The sequence below is a fragment of the Mesitornis unicolor genome, unplaced genomic scaffold, assembly GCF_000695765.1.
Source record: "Mesitornis unicolor isolate BGI_N332 unplaced genomic scaffold, ASM69576v1 scaffold163, whole genome shotgun sequence".
NCBI lineage: Eukaryota > Metazoa > Chordata > Aves > Mesitornithiformes > Mesitornithidae > Mesitornis > Mesitornis unicolor.
Genome location: NW_010176472.1, coordinates 40496 through 59423, shown reverse-complemented (window position 1 = coordinate 59423; position 18928 = coordinate 40496). Strand labels below are relative to the sequence as shown.

The 18928-nt window shown below is 39.5% G+C and overlaps 1 protein-coding gene across 1 annotated transcript; it reads right to left on the bottom strand.

Annotated features, from left to right (window-relative positions):
* Positions 1–809: 809 nt before the first annotated feature.
* GTF3C3 (general transcription factor IIIC, polypeptide 3, 102kDa) lies at positions 810–18339 on the bottom strand. The gene is made up of 18 exons (XM_010181734.1): positions 18241–18339; positions 17038–17140; positions 15837–16033; positions 15316–15439; positions 14618–14809; positions 14170–14335; positions 12963–13110; positions 11647–11719; positions 9347–9450; positions 8592–8763; positions 7940–8142; positions 7243–7344; positions 6215–6350; positions 5312–5549; positions 4761–4951; positions 3986–4110; positions 1911–2063; positions 810–1003 (listed from the first exon to the last, which is right to left on the bottom strand). The coding sequence occupies exons 1-18, from the start codon at positions 18337–18339 to the stop codon at positions 881–883; spliced, it is 2649 nt and encodes an 882-aa protein (XP_010180036.1). The 3' UTR covers positions 810–880.
* Positions 18340–18928: the final 589 nt, after the last annotated feature.

The window sequence follows — 18928 nt, the reverse complement described above, 5'->3', positions numbered from 1 at the left end:
GCTGTAGTGCATAACATATCCATTTCCAGATATGCATATAACTATATATTCTTTTTATTTATGATAAAGCACTGCATCCTGCTTCTTTTGCTGGGCTGGAAGCAATATGCTTCCACCATCATGTGCTACTGTTCAACTGTCAGAAATCATCAAAACCCCAGACCACTTGCAACATATGTTAAATAATAAGCTGTATGGTATTATTATATTAATTTTTGCTATAAGCTGTTCAGTAGGATATGTTTGCTGAGAACAAGTAAACATTATCATGAACCTCAGGATTTTTATTAACAAGTTCAGAAGAAGAACAAAGGTTACACTGATTTCAGTAAAACAGAAATCAATTTCCTTCAGATAGAAGAGCTGCTAGGAATATGAACCCCTAGAAAATTCTGAATACTTTAAGGATCTTGAAATACTGAGTTCTCCATCCTCTAGGTATTTGTATGAGCCCATTTATTCTACATTATAGCAATAATGCTGCACATTATAAAACCCTTATCACGAGTGAATATGGCTTCTTACCTCACTGGTAACTAGTTGTAATATTGCACATTGTAAATTAAAAAGAAACAAATGCACTAGGCTTCAGTTTTCACTGTGGGATTCTATATACAAGACTTAATATCAGGTTACAGAGTGCTGCATCAAAGGAGAAAAGCCAGTAACAGACACACCTGAGCACAGCAGCCCTGTACGCAGAACAGTTTCCATTCATATGCAATACAGCTCAAATGTCAGAAGTAGAAAAAGTCCATAAAGCTATATACAGCACATGTCTCTGACCACCTAGAGAAAAAGCTGTACCTAAACCCGGTTTCGCCAGCACTGCATACAAGGTTAATACAAAGAGTATCAATTCCTCCTGCTACAAACCTCATCACACAACTGCGTAGGTATACAACATCTTCTGAGCCATTCTTGTATTTCCACTGCTCTGATAAATCAGTGACAAGTTAAAGGCAGTATCTCTTCTCAAGTCTGTCTGATCAGTTTCTATTCCCTGCAAAAATAATGATTACAGAAGTTATCTATATGCAAAAATAGTATGAAATTGAAACTTGAGTAGCCATTACAGTAGAATCAAATCATGTATTCATGGTTTATATAAGCTTTCAGTTGTACAGGAACAAAAGTGGTATTCCTCATGCCCTCCCTCATTACTGAGTTTCCACATGTTATTAATCACCAAAGAGCTGTATAATTACATCCTCAAAACATTAGCTGTAAAATAGATAGCCAACCCATAAACCAGAAAGTACTATCTTAACGTGTATGCAAAGTATTTGTTTCTATAATCAGAACATGAATGCTGCCTGTATCTTCTATGCGGTCAAAAGATGGCTGCTTTGACCTCCCAGCGCTCGCTAACACCCATGGTGTTACTTTACCAACCCTTCTCGTTTCCTAAATACCCTTGTAATTTTTCTACATACCCATGCCAAAGCCAGGCAAAAACTTTCTCTCAGAGCAGTCTTGTAAATGTACAGCACATCAATTGGGATGGTCTGGTACAGACCAATTAGAGCAAAACCATGGCTCAGATGCATTTAGGCATTCTTAATACTGCCTCGTATTGCTCCGGCATGGGCGAGTACATAGAACTTCCAGTTATAACTTATGGCATATTTATATATATAAAGTTCAGCTACTTATTCAGATGAAGTTGTTTAACAACCCTTTTTGCTGCTACTTCAGCCTACTAATAAATCCTTCAAAATTCATAAACCTTTTAAATTAACACATGCATAAAGGCATTACCATCAGAATTGGGCTTCCAATGACAGGGCATTACAACACACACTAAAAGAAACTCAACTACACAGATTTTATGTATCGATTTTCTATGGCTGAGAAATTAACATTGACCTGGCTTTATTCTCTGTGCATAACTTAGAAAGGTACAGCACCTCTAAGGTGAGAGGAGGGAGTTCGAGGACTTTTTGGTAGTAGTGGATTGCCAGGTGCAGTAATCCCAGCTGGTGAAGGCCACGGCCAAGGTTGTAGAAAGACTCCTGACATGGTCCACGCAGGTCCAAGTACCGGTGAAGGAAGGAGAATCCCTGCACACATATTTATGCACATTTGTGAATGTTCCTTTTAACAAGATGGCAGTGAAATATGCTGGAGAACAGGTGTGTAAATGTATTTATTTAAACTTTTAAGTCATGCTTCACAAAACCACATGCAAGTTGAAGGCAAAAAATAAGTCACATTTGATTGCTGAGACCATGAAAAGTGTGCTCTGCCAGTCCCACTGCCATTGATGACAACGGGGAGATCTTAGTTACAAACTGAACACACAGTCATTATTTAGTATAGTGACTTACAACACTAACTTGCTGAATGTGTCAGTATATATGAATGTGTTTATGTAATGTACACACACACATTAGACTGGTTCATATTCAGAAGAGCCGACCACTTGGAAAAACATGCAGCCAAAAGGCAGACCAGAGCAGGATCTTATTTTTCTTAACAAAAAGAAAAAAAAAATAATCTTGAAAAAGATAACCCTCCAGCACCTTTTTTTTTTTCCCTCAGAGAAGGAAAAGAAAACCCTAAACCTTCATTCCATTTCCCTTGCTCTCTGCCTCGGATAGAGGCAAGAAATGGCTTAATTCTACAACTTTTCAGAACTCTACAAAATTCTGAACTCCATGAAGTACATATCAAAGTATTATTTCCGAAATGCAAGCATATTCTTTTCTTGAGCTTGTGTCCCATATAAATATGTACTCCAGTACCAGTTACCACTTTGGACTGTGATGAGTCTGTTGTAAAGAGAGGACTTTCTTTCTAGGGACCATGTTGGTAATAAGGGAAGACAGCTCCTTCCTCATGAGGAATTCGTTCAGACACAAGCAGTTAATGATCATCATTTAGGTCACCAGTATGTCACTGCAGTTGAATTATTAATCAACTACAATGGGAGCAAGAGAGGATGTAAATATATGAAGAATAGTAAACAAGAAAAAAGAAAAGAGAAAGCAGGGAACAGTATCACCAGAGGGTAACATGAACAGGACATTGTTCAAGTAGGTTATAAAAGGAGAACATAGCAGCCCATACAAGAATGGCAGGTTGATTACAGAAAGAAGGGGATTAAAATATTAAAATTAGGCCAAAGTTTGCAAGTTCAGAATGTCTGAAGTTGGATGCTGACATAATTGGTCTTGTTTTAGAGTAGTTGAGGACCTGCAGCTTTTGTCAAAATCAGTGCAAGCCACAGTTTTTCAGCAATTTCAGAAGTCGCAAGAGCTCAGGACCCTCACCATATTCTGCTGACTCTGAGCTCAGTGGCCACAGGAATTAAAAGGCATTTCAAGTTGATGAAAACACTCGGTGGAGGGTAGAGGGAATTACTTTCAAGGTTCTGTTTGGGAATAATCAGCCTGTGGTTTGTAACTGGATCTGGCAGATGAAAGAAAAATGTTCATAAGGAAGCTGAAAAATTGAGGGTAGCCTAAACTGGAGTTCACAAGACCTTTACAGAGAGCTGTAAGAGGCACCTAAAAGGGAGGGAAAGAAGAGAGGGGGAAAAAATACTCAACACTTTCTAAGTCTGTAAAGTTTGCTTCAACAATGCAGTTTACGAGACATGTCCATGAAGGGTGCGTGGCATAGATTCTACTCTGTACCTGCTCACAGCAAGGCAGGGCAAGAATTAAAATCTGCAAAAAAATCCAGGCTACATCCATCAAGACTGAAATCAGCAATATTTTCACAAACAGCTGGCAGCTGCTAACATCCATGCGAGTCCTCATTGTATGCACACAGCAGAACAAGCTACTTTTAACTAAAAGGAGAGGTGTAACTATAGTTCAGAAGCATACTCATCTGCGTTTGTGTTTTGCAAATTCCCTCTTTTGAAATGCCATATTAATTATTCAAAGTTATTTACACAGAGTATGTTGTAGCGATAACTGTCTGCAAGATACAAAGACAGGAAAACGCACAGGTAAAAATAACCCCACTAACTCACCTGTACTAGAAGAGCGTGCCTTTTCAACACGTATTTCTGAGAAGCCATGTGGATGAAAGTCAAGCCAATGCAAAGGCTGTACAGGGGTTCACCTGGGTTTGAACGAAAGGCTTGCACATACTGTCCTAAAGACAAATAACTGAATCAGGATGTTTGCTGCGAAAAGCATTCCTTAAGAATTTAAGGGCAAAAAAGAAAATCTTCAAATTAGAAGTGTGAACTAAGAAAAGAAACAATTTAATACACCTACATCAACACACACAGGAAAAAGAAAACGAAAGAAAAAATAGTTTTTTCAGCACTCCTTGGATTCTGAAGGAAAAATGCAAACTACAATGTAAAAATATAAACAGAAAAGAATCAGACACAGAAGGCACACAAGGTCCTTGCTGTTATTTATATCCTAGAAGCTGCACATCTTCAGTGTGACATTTGGAAGGCTTGACTGAAGTAGTAGGGTTACTTCAAAGGCCTGCTTAAAATGTCCAACCAACTTTATTTGCTGTTTAAATTGGTATGTTTCTGTCATTCTTTATTATCATCATCCTTCAATTATCCTTGCGAGTTGGTTACATTTGGAATGTGTCCTAAACTTGAAACATACCCGCTTAATCTTTATTAGCAACACTCTTTAGCGATGCTTTGCATTCAAAAGAATTAAAGCACTGTGAAGCCACCTACAATTTTCTGATGTATGAAAAAAATTAATAAATCTTTCTCTGAAAAAAACATTCACTTGCTACATATGTTAATATTAGAACATTAATGACATTACCAAGAGCATGCTTGAAACTGCCAGATACAAACGCATTATGCCCATTTAGGACACACAATGCGTGATTATCGGGATTTTTCAACATTAAGCGGAGACAAAAGCGATGGTGACGGACGTCCTGAGACTGCATGGTAACTTGATTGAATATGTTCCATAGCTGAGGTTTATTGACATTTTCCATTACCATGATTCTACAGAATAAAAAATATAAAAGAAATTAGTAAATGCTATAGTAAATACTGTACCTGCAATAGAACCTCAACAGTTTAGGGCAGATAACAAAGAGACACTCACAGAGCAGGTCAGTGACCGAGGCAAAGTTGAGCATGAAAGACAGAACCTATGGTTCTGGCCAAATCAGCCAACCTACTGCATTACGCGTGTTTCTGACTCAAAGGCTATAGAAAGCTCCTTTAGTTTCAATAGCCTTATCTATTTTAGTGACAGCTGGAAAGGACCAGCTTGCCTCCTTTAGCAGTATTTCCAGCAGTACGACTACAGCTTCCGCGGAAGCAATTACAAGAGGCTGCTCTACCTTCTCAGAACCCTACCTGATGTAGTTGTATGCTTTTCTGAAGTTCTTGTCCAGAATTGCAGCAGAGAGCCCAAAGTATTCCAGCTTCTTGCGCTTCTGTCTGTCATCATAGAATGAGTAATATTCCAATGAGGAATCCACTAGGAGCTCTGCCTCCTCATACCGGGAGAGGTCACATAAGGAATAGATAGCCTTCAGGAGGAGGTTCCACCAGTCATCTTTAGTCAAAACGCTCGTGAGAACAGCAAAAATGGCTAAAAACATTGAGGTCAGTAAGTTGAACAAATAGCAAAAGAGCTAAACTCTAAAAAAAAAAAAAAAGTTCATACATCAAATTGATCTTCTCAAAAACAACTCAGCATTAACAGCTAAAATAAAGACAATTTTGGGGTGGGGTGGTTTTTTTTTCAGTTTAAGTGCAGTTTGCAAAATACCAGCAAAAAAACAGACAGAACTTGGGAACAAATGGCAAGAAATACACAGTTTAAGTAGTACACATACTGCATGAACGCATTAAAGTTACTCTTCCTAATCTACCAAACAGTGCTTAAGAATGTGTAGTCTGGCTTAACTGAATCTGGGCCAATTAAAAAAACCAAAACCACACCACTTTTAGAACATGTATTTCAATTAAGTTCTAGATTGGTGTGTATTACATTTACACTGAGGAGAATGTTAGACCATATGATCTCTAGAGGTCCTTCTCAATCTAAATTATTCTGTAATCACTGTTTTTCTCAGAATGAGGATTGTTCTCTTAAGTTATATTATTTTCATTTTTGCTGCCTTCTTTGTCCTAAAAATAAAGCAATGTTAACATGAACTTCATGGATTTAGCACATAAAATAGTAACATTTATTTCACTTTTCAAAACTAAGGAGTTTATCTTGCTGCTTTGTTTTTAAGAAACATTTGTTACCTTTCGCATCACAATTTGCTGTCTCTTGGTCGTCATTGTCAGAAATTTTATCCCTTGACACCTTAATAAGATAGAGGTGTCTCTCTCCAGATTTGGAACTAGATATCAAACACACCTGAGCTCTGCTCATTGCTACCTAGAAACAAATTTAAGGGCAGCATTTCAGATTACATGCATACATCCTGTGACAAAGGCAGCTTTATGACCCATTCATCTTGCTCACGCTGCATGCCAGAACAGTTCGCAACTCAGAAACACAACAGCAGAGCAAGATCATGAGGGAGACCATTCCCAAGAGGAGTTATTCTCTCTGCACTATCTCATGCTCCAGTGCAAACTGGGCTATTCAAAACAAAGGTACAAACTCTTTAAATGATGTAAAAGACTTTTCCTGGGACTGGAACATCCCTGCATATATTGAAATCAAAACTATTTGCGTAGAGGCATTACAAGAACAATGCCTTATTGTATCACTTTCAGAAATAAGTGAATAGTCAGCTGTTCAGCCAGGATAATACAACAGTTATGGCTCTGATCAGATGGATAAAACTGAGGTCTGAATTTTCCCCTCCCTCACTCCTTATTTAAAAACTAACAAAAAACCCAGTTAACACAAAACCAACGCCACTGTATTTACTGGCTAAACAAATTCTTCTTTGGTCATTTTATCACAAGAAAATATTGAAAAAAAATGAAATTAAAATTGTTGAAACAGAAGCCAGTATCAATAGCTGAAGAAAACACTATGCTGACAGCTAAAAAGGCAAGAAGCAACTTTAGTATTCAGTGTGTTTTGGGCACACTGAGGAACAGGGCATTGAAGTCACTGTATTAAGACTTATACATCTGAGTCGTCCTTTGTTCTGAACGCTACAGGCAGGAACACCAGTCAAGATTATTACCTAACAAAATTATGAAACTATTTGCATATAAACAACGCTAGCTTTCCTCCTGAGTTTGTTTGTCACTTGTCTTAACCAAACTCATAGCTGTCCAATTTCTTAAAGTGTTGCTGTAGATTGGCTTACCTTCAACAACATTGCCAGCATTGTAAGTAAAGTGTCTATGTAACCATACATTTTGCCTTGGGAATACAACAGTGTCGAACGATGGAGGAGTAGTTTTAGTTCCTAGATAATATTGAATATTGTTATTTAACCTCTTGCACAGAGAGCGAGTTTATAAAACAAACAATCTGGACTCAATACAGTACTGACAAAATTGTAAAAGCTTCTAGAAAGCTGTAAGAATCTTAGCAGCAGCAGGTAAAATCTCCCTAAACTGCCCTGTTTCGAATTCTCAAATTTCAGCGAAATGAGGCGTAATTCTTGCCTACAGCAGTGCTGCTGAAGAAGGGATATAGAACCTTTGCTATGCCATCAGTTACAATCGATAGAGGCCAAATCATGTCGCTCGTAGGTAGCAACTGCTGATCAACTTGATGCAAAGCAATTGGCATCAAGTCTGGTCCTCAGTGGCTGAGAGCTTGCATATCACACAAATTAGGTGGGACAGAGAAAGAGGAATACAGCAGTCAGGGAGAAAGAGACATGAGGACTCATGCCTGATACTCTGTCATGAATAATTCGCTATGCTCTGAAGGCTCAGCATGCTGTACATAAGCAAGTCTCAATCCCTGGTCCTATATAGTTGACATCTTTGACCACTACCATAGTTTAGCAGAATACCACATCCCAAACTGGAAGCACAGAACACTTTACTGACCTGCTGGGCAGCGTTAGCATCCTGAGCCAGTGTATCTGGATCATACATTGGCTCCAGAGCCTCCAAAGCTTTTTCAGGTCGGCCCAGCTGCTGCTGAAGTGTTGAAAGTGAGATTCTTGCATCCAGATGTAATGGAGCAAGATCAACAACTTTGGCATAGCTCTCTGCGGCACGCTCCATGTGTCCCAAAGCCTTCAAGCACTCTAGAAATACCATAAACAATACACTTAAATGGCAGAAAAAGAAGATTTCAAGGCTTGCAAATAGCGCATTTTTCAGATACTTTTTCAGTTTAAACTACCAAAAATGTGTATTATTAAAGTGAAAATATTCAGAAATATGTACTGATGCATTCAGCTTAATTTAAAGCATCATCACATGACACAGGATGGAATGTGGAATGGATGCTGTTTCACTAACATGAAAATAAAGTATTTTTAGCTGAAGTCAATTTAATTTTATATGAAAAACAAGAACGTGCTCCATGACAGGGTTGTCATAATAAAGTTCGATTACAATTTTGCAAATAGCAATTATCATTCAACATGTGAATCTGAAATTCCTGTGACCTTAGAAAATTGACCCTGGAAGTGCTCGGCATTGTATGGTCCTCTCTCAGTACCACGCATTCAGCAGTGCTGCTGCTTCTCACCCGCATGCCGAAGCCAGACCACAGCCAAGTTGTATCGCTCTGAACAGACCAGGGAACTCAGGAGAGGCAGCGCTGAGTTGTATTCTCCGACATCCAGAAATGCCTCTGCGACGTCTAAATACAAGTCACCCATTTCTTCTGGATTTTGCTCCACCAGAGTGGTCAAAAGAGGCTTTAAAAAAACCACACAAAACACTAAAAGCACAAATAATCAGTTATAACATTTCTTTAAGGTATGGTTATTGGAAGCCTACATTTTGATGCTATGATTTTTATTCTATTTGCATTCTAAACTACACTTCCTTTATTTAAATGTTAGTTTAAAATTCAAAAATAAAGGTCTAAATCTCAGAATTCCTGAAAAAGCCACAATTTTCTAATCTAGATATTTCACATCCATACATTTCACATCCAATACCTATCAGTGTGGACTGCTCTTTATGAAAGAATGATCTTCAGATTTGCTGGGGCTTTAAAACAAAGCCAAGATGCATTCATTAGTGTTGCAATGTGGTTCTGAGCCTGCCACAACACACAGACTGTGATTTACTGTGCTTCAGTAATAATTCCATTGAAGGACAAAAATAGTATTTCTGCTATTACAGGTTTGCTAGGTTTCTCTCCTGGTGTGGGAGGGAAGCAAAAAGAATCTCTGCAGCTCTCTCAACAACCTTAGTCATACGAAGATAGGAAAAAATACTTGCTTTGGTAATTTACTAGAACATCTCCCAGCTTCCGAGCTGGTTTCTACTCACATTGAGCGGCTCCAGGATGTTCAAGTGAACCAAGCACACCATCAGCTTGACCGTGATGTCTATGGGAACGCCCTCAGGTATGCAGCAGCTGACCTTCTCCACAGCTGTGAGAAGACAAAGAATTTCTTTTTGAACCCATAGGCTTTAACAAGCTCTTCACAAGCTCCACATCCCCTTGGGGCCATGTTCAGCTCCAGTGAAGAAAACATATTCTCATCAACTCTAGCAACTGTTGGTGTAAGCCTGGCCTTTCCCCTTCTTTTATATCTTTGCTGATTGTTGGAATGACTTCTTTCTACTGTCTCTGATCCTAATAATTTCACCTGAAGTACCAAGCGCTGTCAGTCTGCATCAATTTCAACAGCAGGATCCCACAGGATGTGCTTATAGCATTCATCCTTTTAATATGTGCTTGCTTCATAAAGCTTTCCTTTAGCAATTTATGCACCTGTACCTTCTTCCTGAAGGAAATACCCTGCATTAAGGTATTTGTTCTTATTAAGCTAAGTCCTGCGTACCAGGGTTCTGGCTGTATACATTGTTAAACACAGTTAACTGCAGAACTTTACACACCACAATGAATGATTGCACACAGAATGCAATCTGACAAGAATACAGAAACGAGTCAAAGTAGTTACCCATGACAAAGCCAGCAAATTAAAGGTCACACACTAAAACTCCATTATCGTATTTCCTTCACTTGCAGTAGTGACACCTTCTTAACTACCCTGTTTAAGTTCTCCTTCACTCTAATCATTACACCAGACATTCAAAGGGTAATTGTTATAACCTGAGAAAAGAGTGATTTCCAAAATAAGGCTTTCCTATTGCCTTCTACATCCACATCCAATTACGGCAAATCACAACACGCAGATTAATTCATCATTCTCTGAACATCTTAATACCCAGCATAAGAGCAACTGTTCACCTACTGATAAATTCTTACAAAATGAAAAGTTTTCTTTTCAAGGTAGGTAAGCCCTGGGAGAATGCTTTTAGCTTTGGTGGCTGGCTGGGTTAGAAGTAAGTTCTGAGTAAAGGAGACAGCACACAAGAAACCTTTTCTGGATGAAGCTCTGTTTCTCTGTTGTTAGAAATCTCTCCCAGTTTTTATATGATTGCAGCCTGGTTCCTGAGCACATGATCAGTTCAGAGACTTGTACAAAATTTAAAAAATAGGTTACTTACCTGCAGCACTGGATTCGGCAACTGGATGAGTTTGGTTGTCAGTCACTGCCTCCTGGCTTTCCTGAGTTGTTACCACTGCCTCTGTATCTTTTTAAAGAGATTAACAGATTACCCTAGTAGCACCTGCTAAGCCAAAGGTTACTTGCTTTTGAATCCATAATCAATTAGTAGCTTACTCTGAAAAGCAGACTTTTTTTTTTGTTTTTGAAGGACAGCAGAGCAGGAAGCATTCAAAAAGGTTATAAAGCAACAGAGGGCGGGGAACCAAGCTCTTGGGTCATTCAGAAGCTTTGTCTTCAGAAATTATACACCCAAGGCAACTTGGCAACACTTTGTTGTAATTTCTAGACTCATTATAGTTTTACTTCTTATAAATTCTCTCTTACAAGTCTCTATCAGGACAGTTGTTCACTGATCGACTGTATTTTTACCTGGTCCATTAAAGCAAAAAAGCCAACAGAAGTATCTTATACCTACTGTGGGTTTGCACCAGACTGCTGAAACAACCAACCAGTTCAATCACAGCACAGACTGTCAGCTTATGGAGTTGGCACGCTGTGATTTTTCTACAGCCCAGACAAACATTTGCAGCCTTAAGCAACAACTTTCAAAAAGCAGGTTTCTCAAGGACAAGCTACTTTATTCAGTTACAAGCTAATATCCCTAGATTCGTATATACCAAAACATTTAAATGTTTAATAACATAAGTAGCGTTTATGAATATTAGTCTCTGGTCAAAGGTTGATATTCTTGAGTACAGATGCCATTAAGCTTATCTAGATCTTTTTTCAGAAGCTATTTAGCTGTCAGAAATAACTGGTCTGATGTGAACACTGAGAGGAATGTTTAGAACTTTAAAAGGCCTCCAGTTGCCTGGAGTGCAGTCCTTGTCCTTAATGAGTCAGCAGGGCTAATTGGACATCAAACTCCTTAGAGAAACCTCAGGTCATGCTGTGTAACTCATTAAAAACACTGAAGAGTTTCAAAAGATAAAAGCCTGTCAGCATACATCAAAATATACCCACGAATTGAAAACAGAACTGAAAGAAAGATGTAAAGATGCCATACTAGATGAGCGGCAGGGTCACGGTAACTGCTTGTTAGCTACTTACCTTTTTTCCCCTCAGTTGGGCTTTTTTCTGATGCTTTCTTTTCAAGGACAATTCCTGCAAAATCTGTAATAACCTAAAACAGACGAGTAACTCAGATCATTTTAAAGACTTAAAGGATTTATGGAGTAACCAGACCATATGGCAGTTATTTTAGACGTCACAAAAGTTATCAGAAGAAAAGCTGCACTCATTTCACATCGCTAGTATTGAGTCCGATCACCTTATGCCTTTGTCTACTATTTTTGTACTACTTAGACGATCCAACCAGCATCTCTTAGTCTTCTTCTAATGCCTTTTGGAAGATTGAAAAGGAAAGCAAAGCACCAGGTAAACAGCTAAACTCTCCACAGATCTTTCCAAAGTGCTCCAAGGATTTCTCAGCCTAATACATTTCAAGGAACCCATACAGTTTGTCTCAGTTAAAAAAAAAAATCACTAAAATTTACTGCTACATACAGACATTTTACAATAGTCCTGGTCATAGGCATCATGACCTGAATAAAGCCAGTATAATTCAAAAGAACAACTGATTAAGAAAATAGAAACCAAACACAGACAATTCAAGATGCTTGCCAATGGGGAGCTGTGAGGGGAGAAATGCAGAAGTGTAAAGGACTGTTGTCTAAGACCCAATGCACTTTTGTACACTTGTTCATGAATTGAAAAGTAAATATTTAAGTCATTACTGTTGCCAAAACAAGAGTCATCAAGACAGGCACCTATAGAAAACAACAGACCTGAGGAGAACTATCAAGAAGAAAACAGTCCTCAAAAGTGAGAGTTAACAATCACTAGAAAACATTGGGACCAGATAAGTAATTCTCCAGTTCCTCTTGCCTTAGAGCCAAGATGTACTGTCTTTCTGGAATTTATGCTTGATGCTTAATCCCAAATTATTAGCTGTAACAGAAGTATGCCAGACAAAGCGTGAGGGTCTGCATTTGAACCATTAGATCATTCAGTGTCACCCTTTTAACCTTCAACTGAGAGAACGCTCTTTGCTGGTAGTGCTCTCAAAACCAGCTCGTAGGTCTTCTCTGGCTACTAAGGTTATGGGAACTGAAGAGAAGAAGAGAAAGGATTGCAAAAATTTAAACCTAAAACAACATACAAGTCTATCAGTCCCCAACTTATTGAATCAAGCTCTTAACTTCAATGCTAATTACTACAGAACTAATAGAAAGCAATCTCTATCTGATCAGCTCTATCACTACAGAAATATGACCATATTTAAGCACTACAGGAATATAAAACGTCCATCCTGACCAGCAAAGACGTGCTGAACATGATATAGAAACACATTTAATTGTCCATACCGCCAATGCTTTGTCATGCTGTTTGGAGGAAATATATAGTTCAGCTGCGATGTTAACATCTTCCATGGACACAAGGCTCTGGTGCTTAGTAAAGGCTTCTTCTATTATCTCAATAGCAGAGGTCACATCATTGGCTTCGTAATAACTCCTATAAAACACAGGTATTGAGATACTAAGTGTTTGAGATAACTGACAATATGTACTCTGAACACTAGCAAAAGGATTTTCACATTTAGTTTTGCCTATTAGCAAATATTTTCATTAGCAACAGTAAGATACAAAAGAGAGTAAGAAAGAGAGTGCTTTTTCTTTCCTTGCAACTTTTGAGCAGTTGACAGTTTTGAAAAGTTGACAACTTTTATGTATTTCAAATAATTACCATTTTATTCTTGCCAAAATGTTTGAACATGACTGGAGTTTTCATCACAACATCCCCCACCTTGAGCTAGGTATCAATAATGTATCACATTAACCCAGTTTCAGAAAAACTTTCAATAATAATTTTGTGGCAACACACATCCTTGCATTTTTTGGGTGCATTTCACAGCCACAAAGATCGAAAGATTTAAACCCATTTTGAAACAGGCCAATAACAGCTTTCTACAAGTTACGCCTGAGAAAGCTGAGATATAAAGTAGTTAAACAACTCACTAACTACTATGATAAGAGAGCTACACATTTTAACCACAAGCCTTCTCTGTCTCAGGCAAGCTTCTATGCTTGATCTGCGTTCATTAGCAGAAAAGGGAAGGAGGTAGATTTCTACTTGCTCTGGGAACAAATCACAAATGCCATACAAACTGCACTCTGTTGCAGACAGTTTCTATTTGAGGTTGAATACTTTGTTTCACTCAGGTTTGTTGGCAGTAAGTTTCCAGGTCTCTAGTGATACTACATAGATTAAAAATGCACTGCATGTCTATATTTCTATACTACTGGCATTTTCCCAGTAATTAGTATTTGCATTTTATTCTCCTACTCTAAGAGAATGCAACACTTCTAAGATGCATTAATCCTATATAGGATAATTTCCACATGTCAGGCTCCAGAAATATCACAGCGGATTGTGTGGGTCACCCCCAGAAAAAACACCCGCGTTCCTCGATTTCAGCCTCACACCCAGCTTGAACCAGCTGCAGCGCTTATTAACACCCGTTATTGAGAAACTCTGGAAAACCAAATCACAGTAGTTTTCAATCCAACATACTTCGCCATGTCTCTGGCCAACTGCATAAAGCGCTCTCCATCAGAGGGAGACAGAAGATTCAAAATACGCCTGTAGCCATCCATAGCCATCTTGTGTTCCCCCAACTGTTCATACAGGCTTGATCTCTCCCATAGATAACGCACATTGGTTGGGTCATATTTCAGAGCTACAAGAAAAAAGCATATTAGTAGCCTATTTTAGGAAAAGGCAACAATGAATTTCACACCCATTTCCCTGACCAGGTGAATGTTAACAGACACACACAAGCCTTTTGTAAAAAAAAGAACATCCTATATTAAAGATTCATTCATCTTTTACCAAAGTCTGGACACAGGAACCAGATTCTTAGCAAACTGCAGCAAATTAAATTAGAAAGCAGAAGAAAACAAAATGATTGCCATTAGCACCTAACATTTATTTTAAAATATTAAAATGGTTGCTACGCTACCTTTTGTGTAGCAAAAAACAGCCTGTTTAATATTGTCCTGTTCCAGTGACATTTCTGCTAGTCTAACCCATTCCTCAGTATCACTTGGATTTAAGTGAGCTGCAATCAGTTCAAACTGTAACGACTTCTCCATATCACCCTGGTCTTCATAGATCATGGCAAGAGTGGAAAATGGCTCATGAGCAAGAGGAGCTGCGTGAAAACAAAAAGAATGAATAAGGACTGTTGTTTTAAAACCACCTTGAAAACAAATAACTTGCCTTTCTGCAAACAACAGATACCAGAATTATATGAAACATCCACATTGCTGTTTAAATTCAGAAAAAACCTGCAGACAAGCTTCCGATCCCTTTTTATAAATTATTAAGCAGCCTGGCTGAACCTAACAACAACCATTTAGAGCATTATTCTACTTTGGAAGTCATGCTGATGTTTATACCTCAGTCCTACAAAGACACTAAAAGCAAATTGTGTCAAGCCAAGCAAAGGCCCAGGCCTCTGCCGAATTAGGGTGCTGGTTTCTTTTTATAAGCAAAATAATAAAGGGAATACACTACATATTCTTAATTCCACACCACTTGTACAGTGACATTTCTTACACTATTCTGATCACCAGTGAAGCCACGCCGAATATTCCTGAAGCACATGGCAGTTTCACCCCCTCCTTAAAGCCAGAGCATTTCACCAGTCACGCATACCTTGTCGAATGATTTCCATGCACATTAGAATGGCCTCCTCACGTTCTCCTCGAGCAAACCTGATATTGGCCTCTCCCATCAGACCCCTCAAGGCACGAGGAAGTTTGCTGCGAGGTCTCTTCTCCTAAATAGCAAAGGGGTATTATTTCTACCGAGTTGTGCCAAAATTCACACTTGTGCTTAACACAACATAATAACAAGTTATTTAAGTACGAGCAATATTAAAATGACCGACCAAAATATTTTACAATCTTCATAACTGACAGAGTAACTCTGATAAGTAACACAAATAGAAACCAGACACTGGAAAGACTCTCTTCATTATTTTTAAAGGGTTCAAAAAGTAATTTATAGTAGTTTTCTAAAAAAAAAGACAGGCAACGCCAACATAAGCAGAAGTATCCTACACAGAATTATTTTCAGGCAAGTTTCTCAGCAAGCAGCTAAAATCATACAAACTGGTATTTATGCATTATGCTTCAGGAGATACAAGGAAGTTAACATGAAAGTTTAATACTTGCTTTCATCATTTTCTTGGTCTCTCGATTAAGAACCATCTCCAGCACAAAAACATCTCCAGCTGTCGGTTGCTCAGTAGTTTCTTCTTCCTCTTCTTCTTCTTCCTCTTCCTCTTCGTCATCCTCCTCCTCTTCATTTTCCCCAATCATGGATGCAAAGACTCGATGAACAGATTTACTGACACCATCTGAAGTTTCTCCTGGTTGAGAAAGAAGCAAAAAAGGTACACACTGCTTATCAGGACAAGTGCAGAGAAAACTGAATTCTTTGTCATTAGTAGCCCACTTGAAACAGCTGTTCTATAGGAAAAAGACCTGCAGAAATGCAGAAAAACTATTAATACCCTCATTGGTTTTGAAACTCTGCACTATTCATCACCAATGCTTAGCACACCCCAGCCTCTAACATTTTTTGGATATTTGAAATGAAAGCATGGAGGAACACACAGAACAAAGCAACAGTTTATTCAACATTTTTCTCAAGCCACACAAAAGAAGCACATTAAGCAATTTTCAAGCACTGAACTGGCTGGATGGAATAAAGCTTTTCACCTGAAGAGGCTAAGTGAGCAGACAATTATACTCAACAATAATGCAGCAACCAATTTTCAGAAGTAATTTAAAATAAGACCTTGTAGCCATGCTATCCATGACAATAAGTACCTTTTAACATGTGTAAATGCAAACCTCAGATGATTCACATTTCTCCAGAAAAAGAAATAACAGAATTCCTTAAAATAAATAAGAATATGATGGCATATATACTCACACAGCAGAACCAAGTATTCTGCAACATTCAAGTCTCAGCAAAAGACTCGCAAAGAGATGAACAGGAAAAAATTCAAAACAAACCAGACAGAAGATTTTTTGACATAAGTTTAAAACTTCAAATTATTTAATTATTTGTAACTTTAGAGATGATAAATAACCGAGAGCATGTGCTTAAGAAGCCAGGAGGGGGAAGTGGAGAGTTTCCCAGGAAAAGATTGGCCAGATCCAGCCCCTTAGAAACACTGAACACAGTTAAAGCCCTGGCTACAACTTGGAACATCCTACAAAGATACACATTTTAACAATGTGCTTCAATACCCAGAGGCTCAAAAGAAGCAGCCAGGTACTTATAAAAAGTCAGCTATCAAAGAGCAAATGCTTTCAATGACCTTTTCAATACATTTTTCACTGAAATTATTACATTAACATTTACCATCAGTTTCATCCTGACTTTGAGATTTCCCAGATGCTTTTCTGGATGAAGATGGAGCCTCTACATCTTCAGTGGTTTCCTCGGCAGATGCACTCTCGCCATCCTATGCACACCAACAATACCAGTTATTGGCTTTATAACGTGACTCGTTCCTATTTCTCTTAATATTTACAGCAAGCAGTTAGAGCACCGGTTTCCAGATTTTGCACAGCTGGAGACAGGTGGAATAAGCGCTGTATTTTTGAATGAACAAAATCCAGCACTACTTGCTTTCAAGACATTTATATTCTTATTGATGTGAGATGACTCAGATGGTGACTGTTCACGTTACTTTTGACTGAAGAGACGAGTCCATTACTTATTTGGCATTACAGTGAGGTAAGATGACATGGTTGATTGCATTAAAAAAAACCTTAAGAATGAGTGACAAAGCCTTTCAGAAACCTGCTTTTTTAAACACAAAATGACATATCAAAATAGCACTTGTTAACAAAGTAAGAAGGCTGCCCTGGGGTATCATTTGTCCTTCCATGACAGCTGAGCTCTGCTGAATTTACTCTCTGATGACCAGAAAATACAAAAATTTGGTTGCATTTTTATATAAAGATGGCAAAGTTAAAGTTAACTACAACACTCCAATCAAGTATACAGAATTTCCCATAATATCGCCAACTGCTTTAGACACAGACCTGTGTCTCCCTGTATTTATTGCTGCCAAGAAGCCACGATTACCAAAGGAGTCGAACTGCATCTCTTCCTCAGATCTCACACAGGAGGTGGCAGGCAGCAGCAGGAGCGTACGCTGGACGATTTTGAGTCAAAACCTGTTTCTGCTCAATGCTCCAGCCTAAAGGAGAAATTAATGCTGGTGCCTGAAGGCAACTGCCACTAGCTTTGGCCAAGTGCAGGGACACAAGTCACGCTACCATGCCCCAAAATGCTGTATTCACTTCCGAAAGGTAGCTTGCTCCCCTGAATGAATTGCTCATTTCTTATCATTTTTGCACAGAAATTAACGATGATGCAGACAGTAACCAACAGCTGAGCCCAGCAGCGCTTAACGAAAACACACAAACACGCACACACAGAGGAGAGGCCGTCGTGCTGCTCCTGCAGCGGGCCCTGCCCTGCCAGGGGCTGCCGCGGAGGGAGGGAGCGGAGCGGAGCGGGCCGGGCCGTCAGGGTGCCAGGCGGGGCACTCACCTTCTCGCGGCTCTTGCGCTCCTCTCGCCGCCGCTCGAACTCCTCGAAGGAGATCTTCCCCTCCAGGTAATCGATCAGCTCCGGACTGAAACCCGACATCGCGCCAGCACCACCCGTAGCCGGCGCTGGGGAACCTCTTTCGGGGCAGGACGCGGGTCCCTCCCGTTATGGCGCCCGCCCCGCCCGACGCCCTCACGCAGGAGTTCCGGCTCGGCGCTGCTGCCCTGAGCCAGGGCACGAAGCATCGGCACCGTGGTTTAGCCTGGGGAGGTGTCCTACGCCCGGGGGGTGTGGGGAGCGCTCGCTGCCTCAGGGGGAGGCCAGTGGCGTGAGGACACAAGGAAGGCTTCTCTGTTACCGACCTCACTGCGAGATGCTAGATAATCTTTTATTTTTTCAAAAGCAGCTGTTATTTTTACAGGAGAAGGGTTTCTTAACGTCATATAGGTAACAGTGACCACGCAGATGACTTATTGACTGGGGCACGGTCAGAAATGGTGTGAGGGGCTGGGGCTGAGGTGGAAGCAGCCACCAGGCACCTGGGTAGGTGGCCCTGACAGGGCTGGGGTGGCCCTGTTCGGTGCAGTCTCCCAAGAAACCAGAAGACTTTTGATATTTAAAAACGAGTACCTAAAAAAAACCCCCACCGCAAAACACTTCATGCCATCTAGCTCCAAAAGACTGAAAG

Excerpts from the sequence above, each read along its gene's own strand:
- GTF3C3 (XM_010181734.1), bottom strand. The coding sequence starts at position 18,339 with ATGTCGGGTTTCAGTCCGGAGCTGATCGATTACCTGGAGGGGAAGATC. Across the intron at positions 14,810-15,315 it reads CATGGAAATCATTCGACAAG|CTCCTCTTGCTCATGAGCCA; the intron begins GTATGCGTGACT and ends GTTTTCACGCAG. Across the intron at positions 11,720-12,962 it reads AGCATGACAAAGCATTGGCG|GTTATTACAGATTTTGCAGG; the intron begins GTATGGACAATT and ends CGTCTGTTTTAG.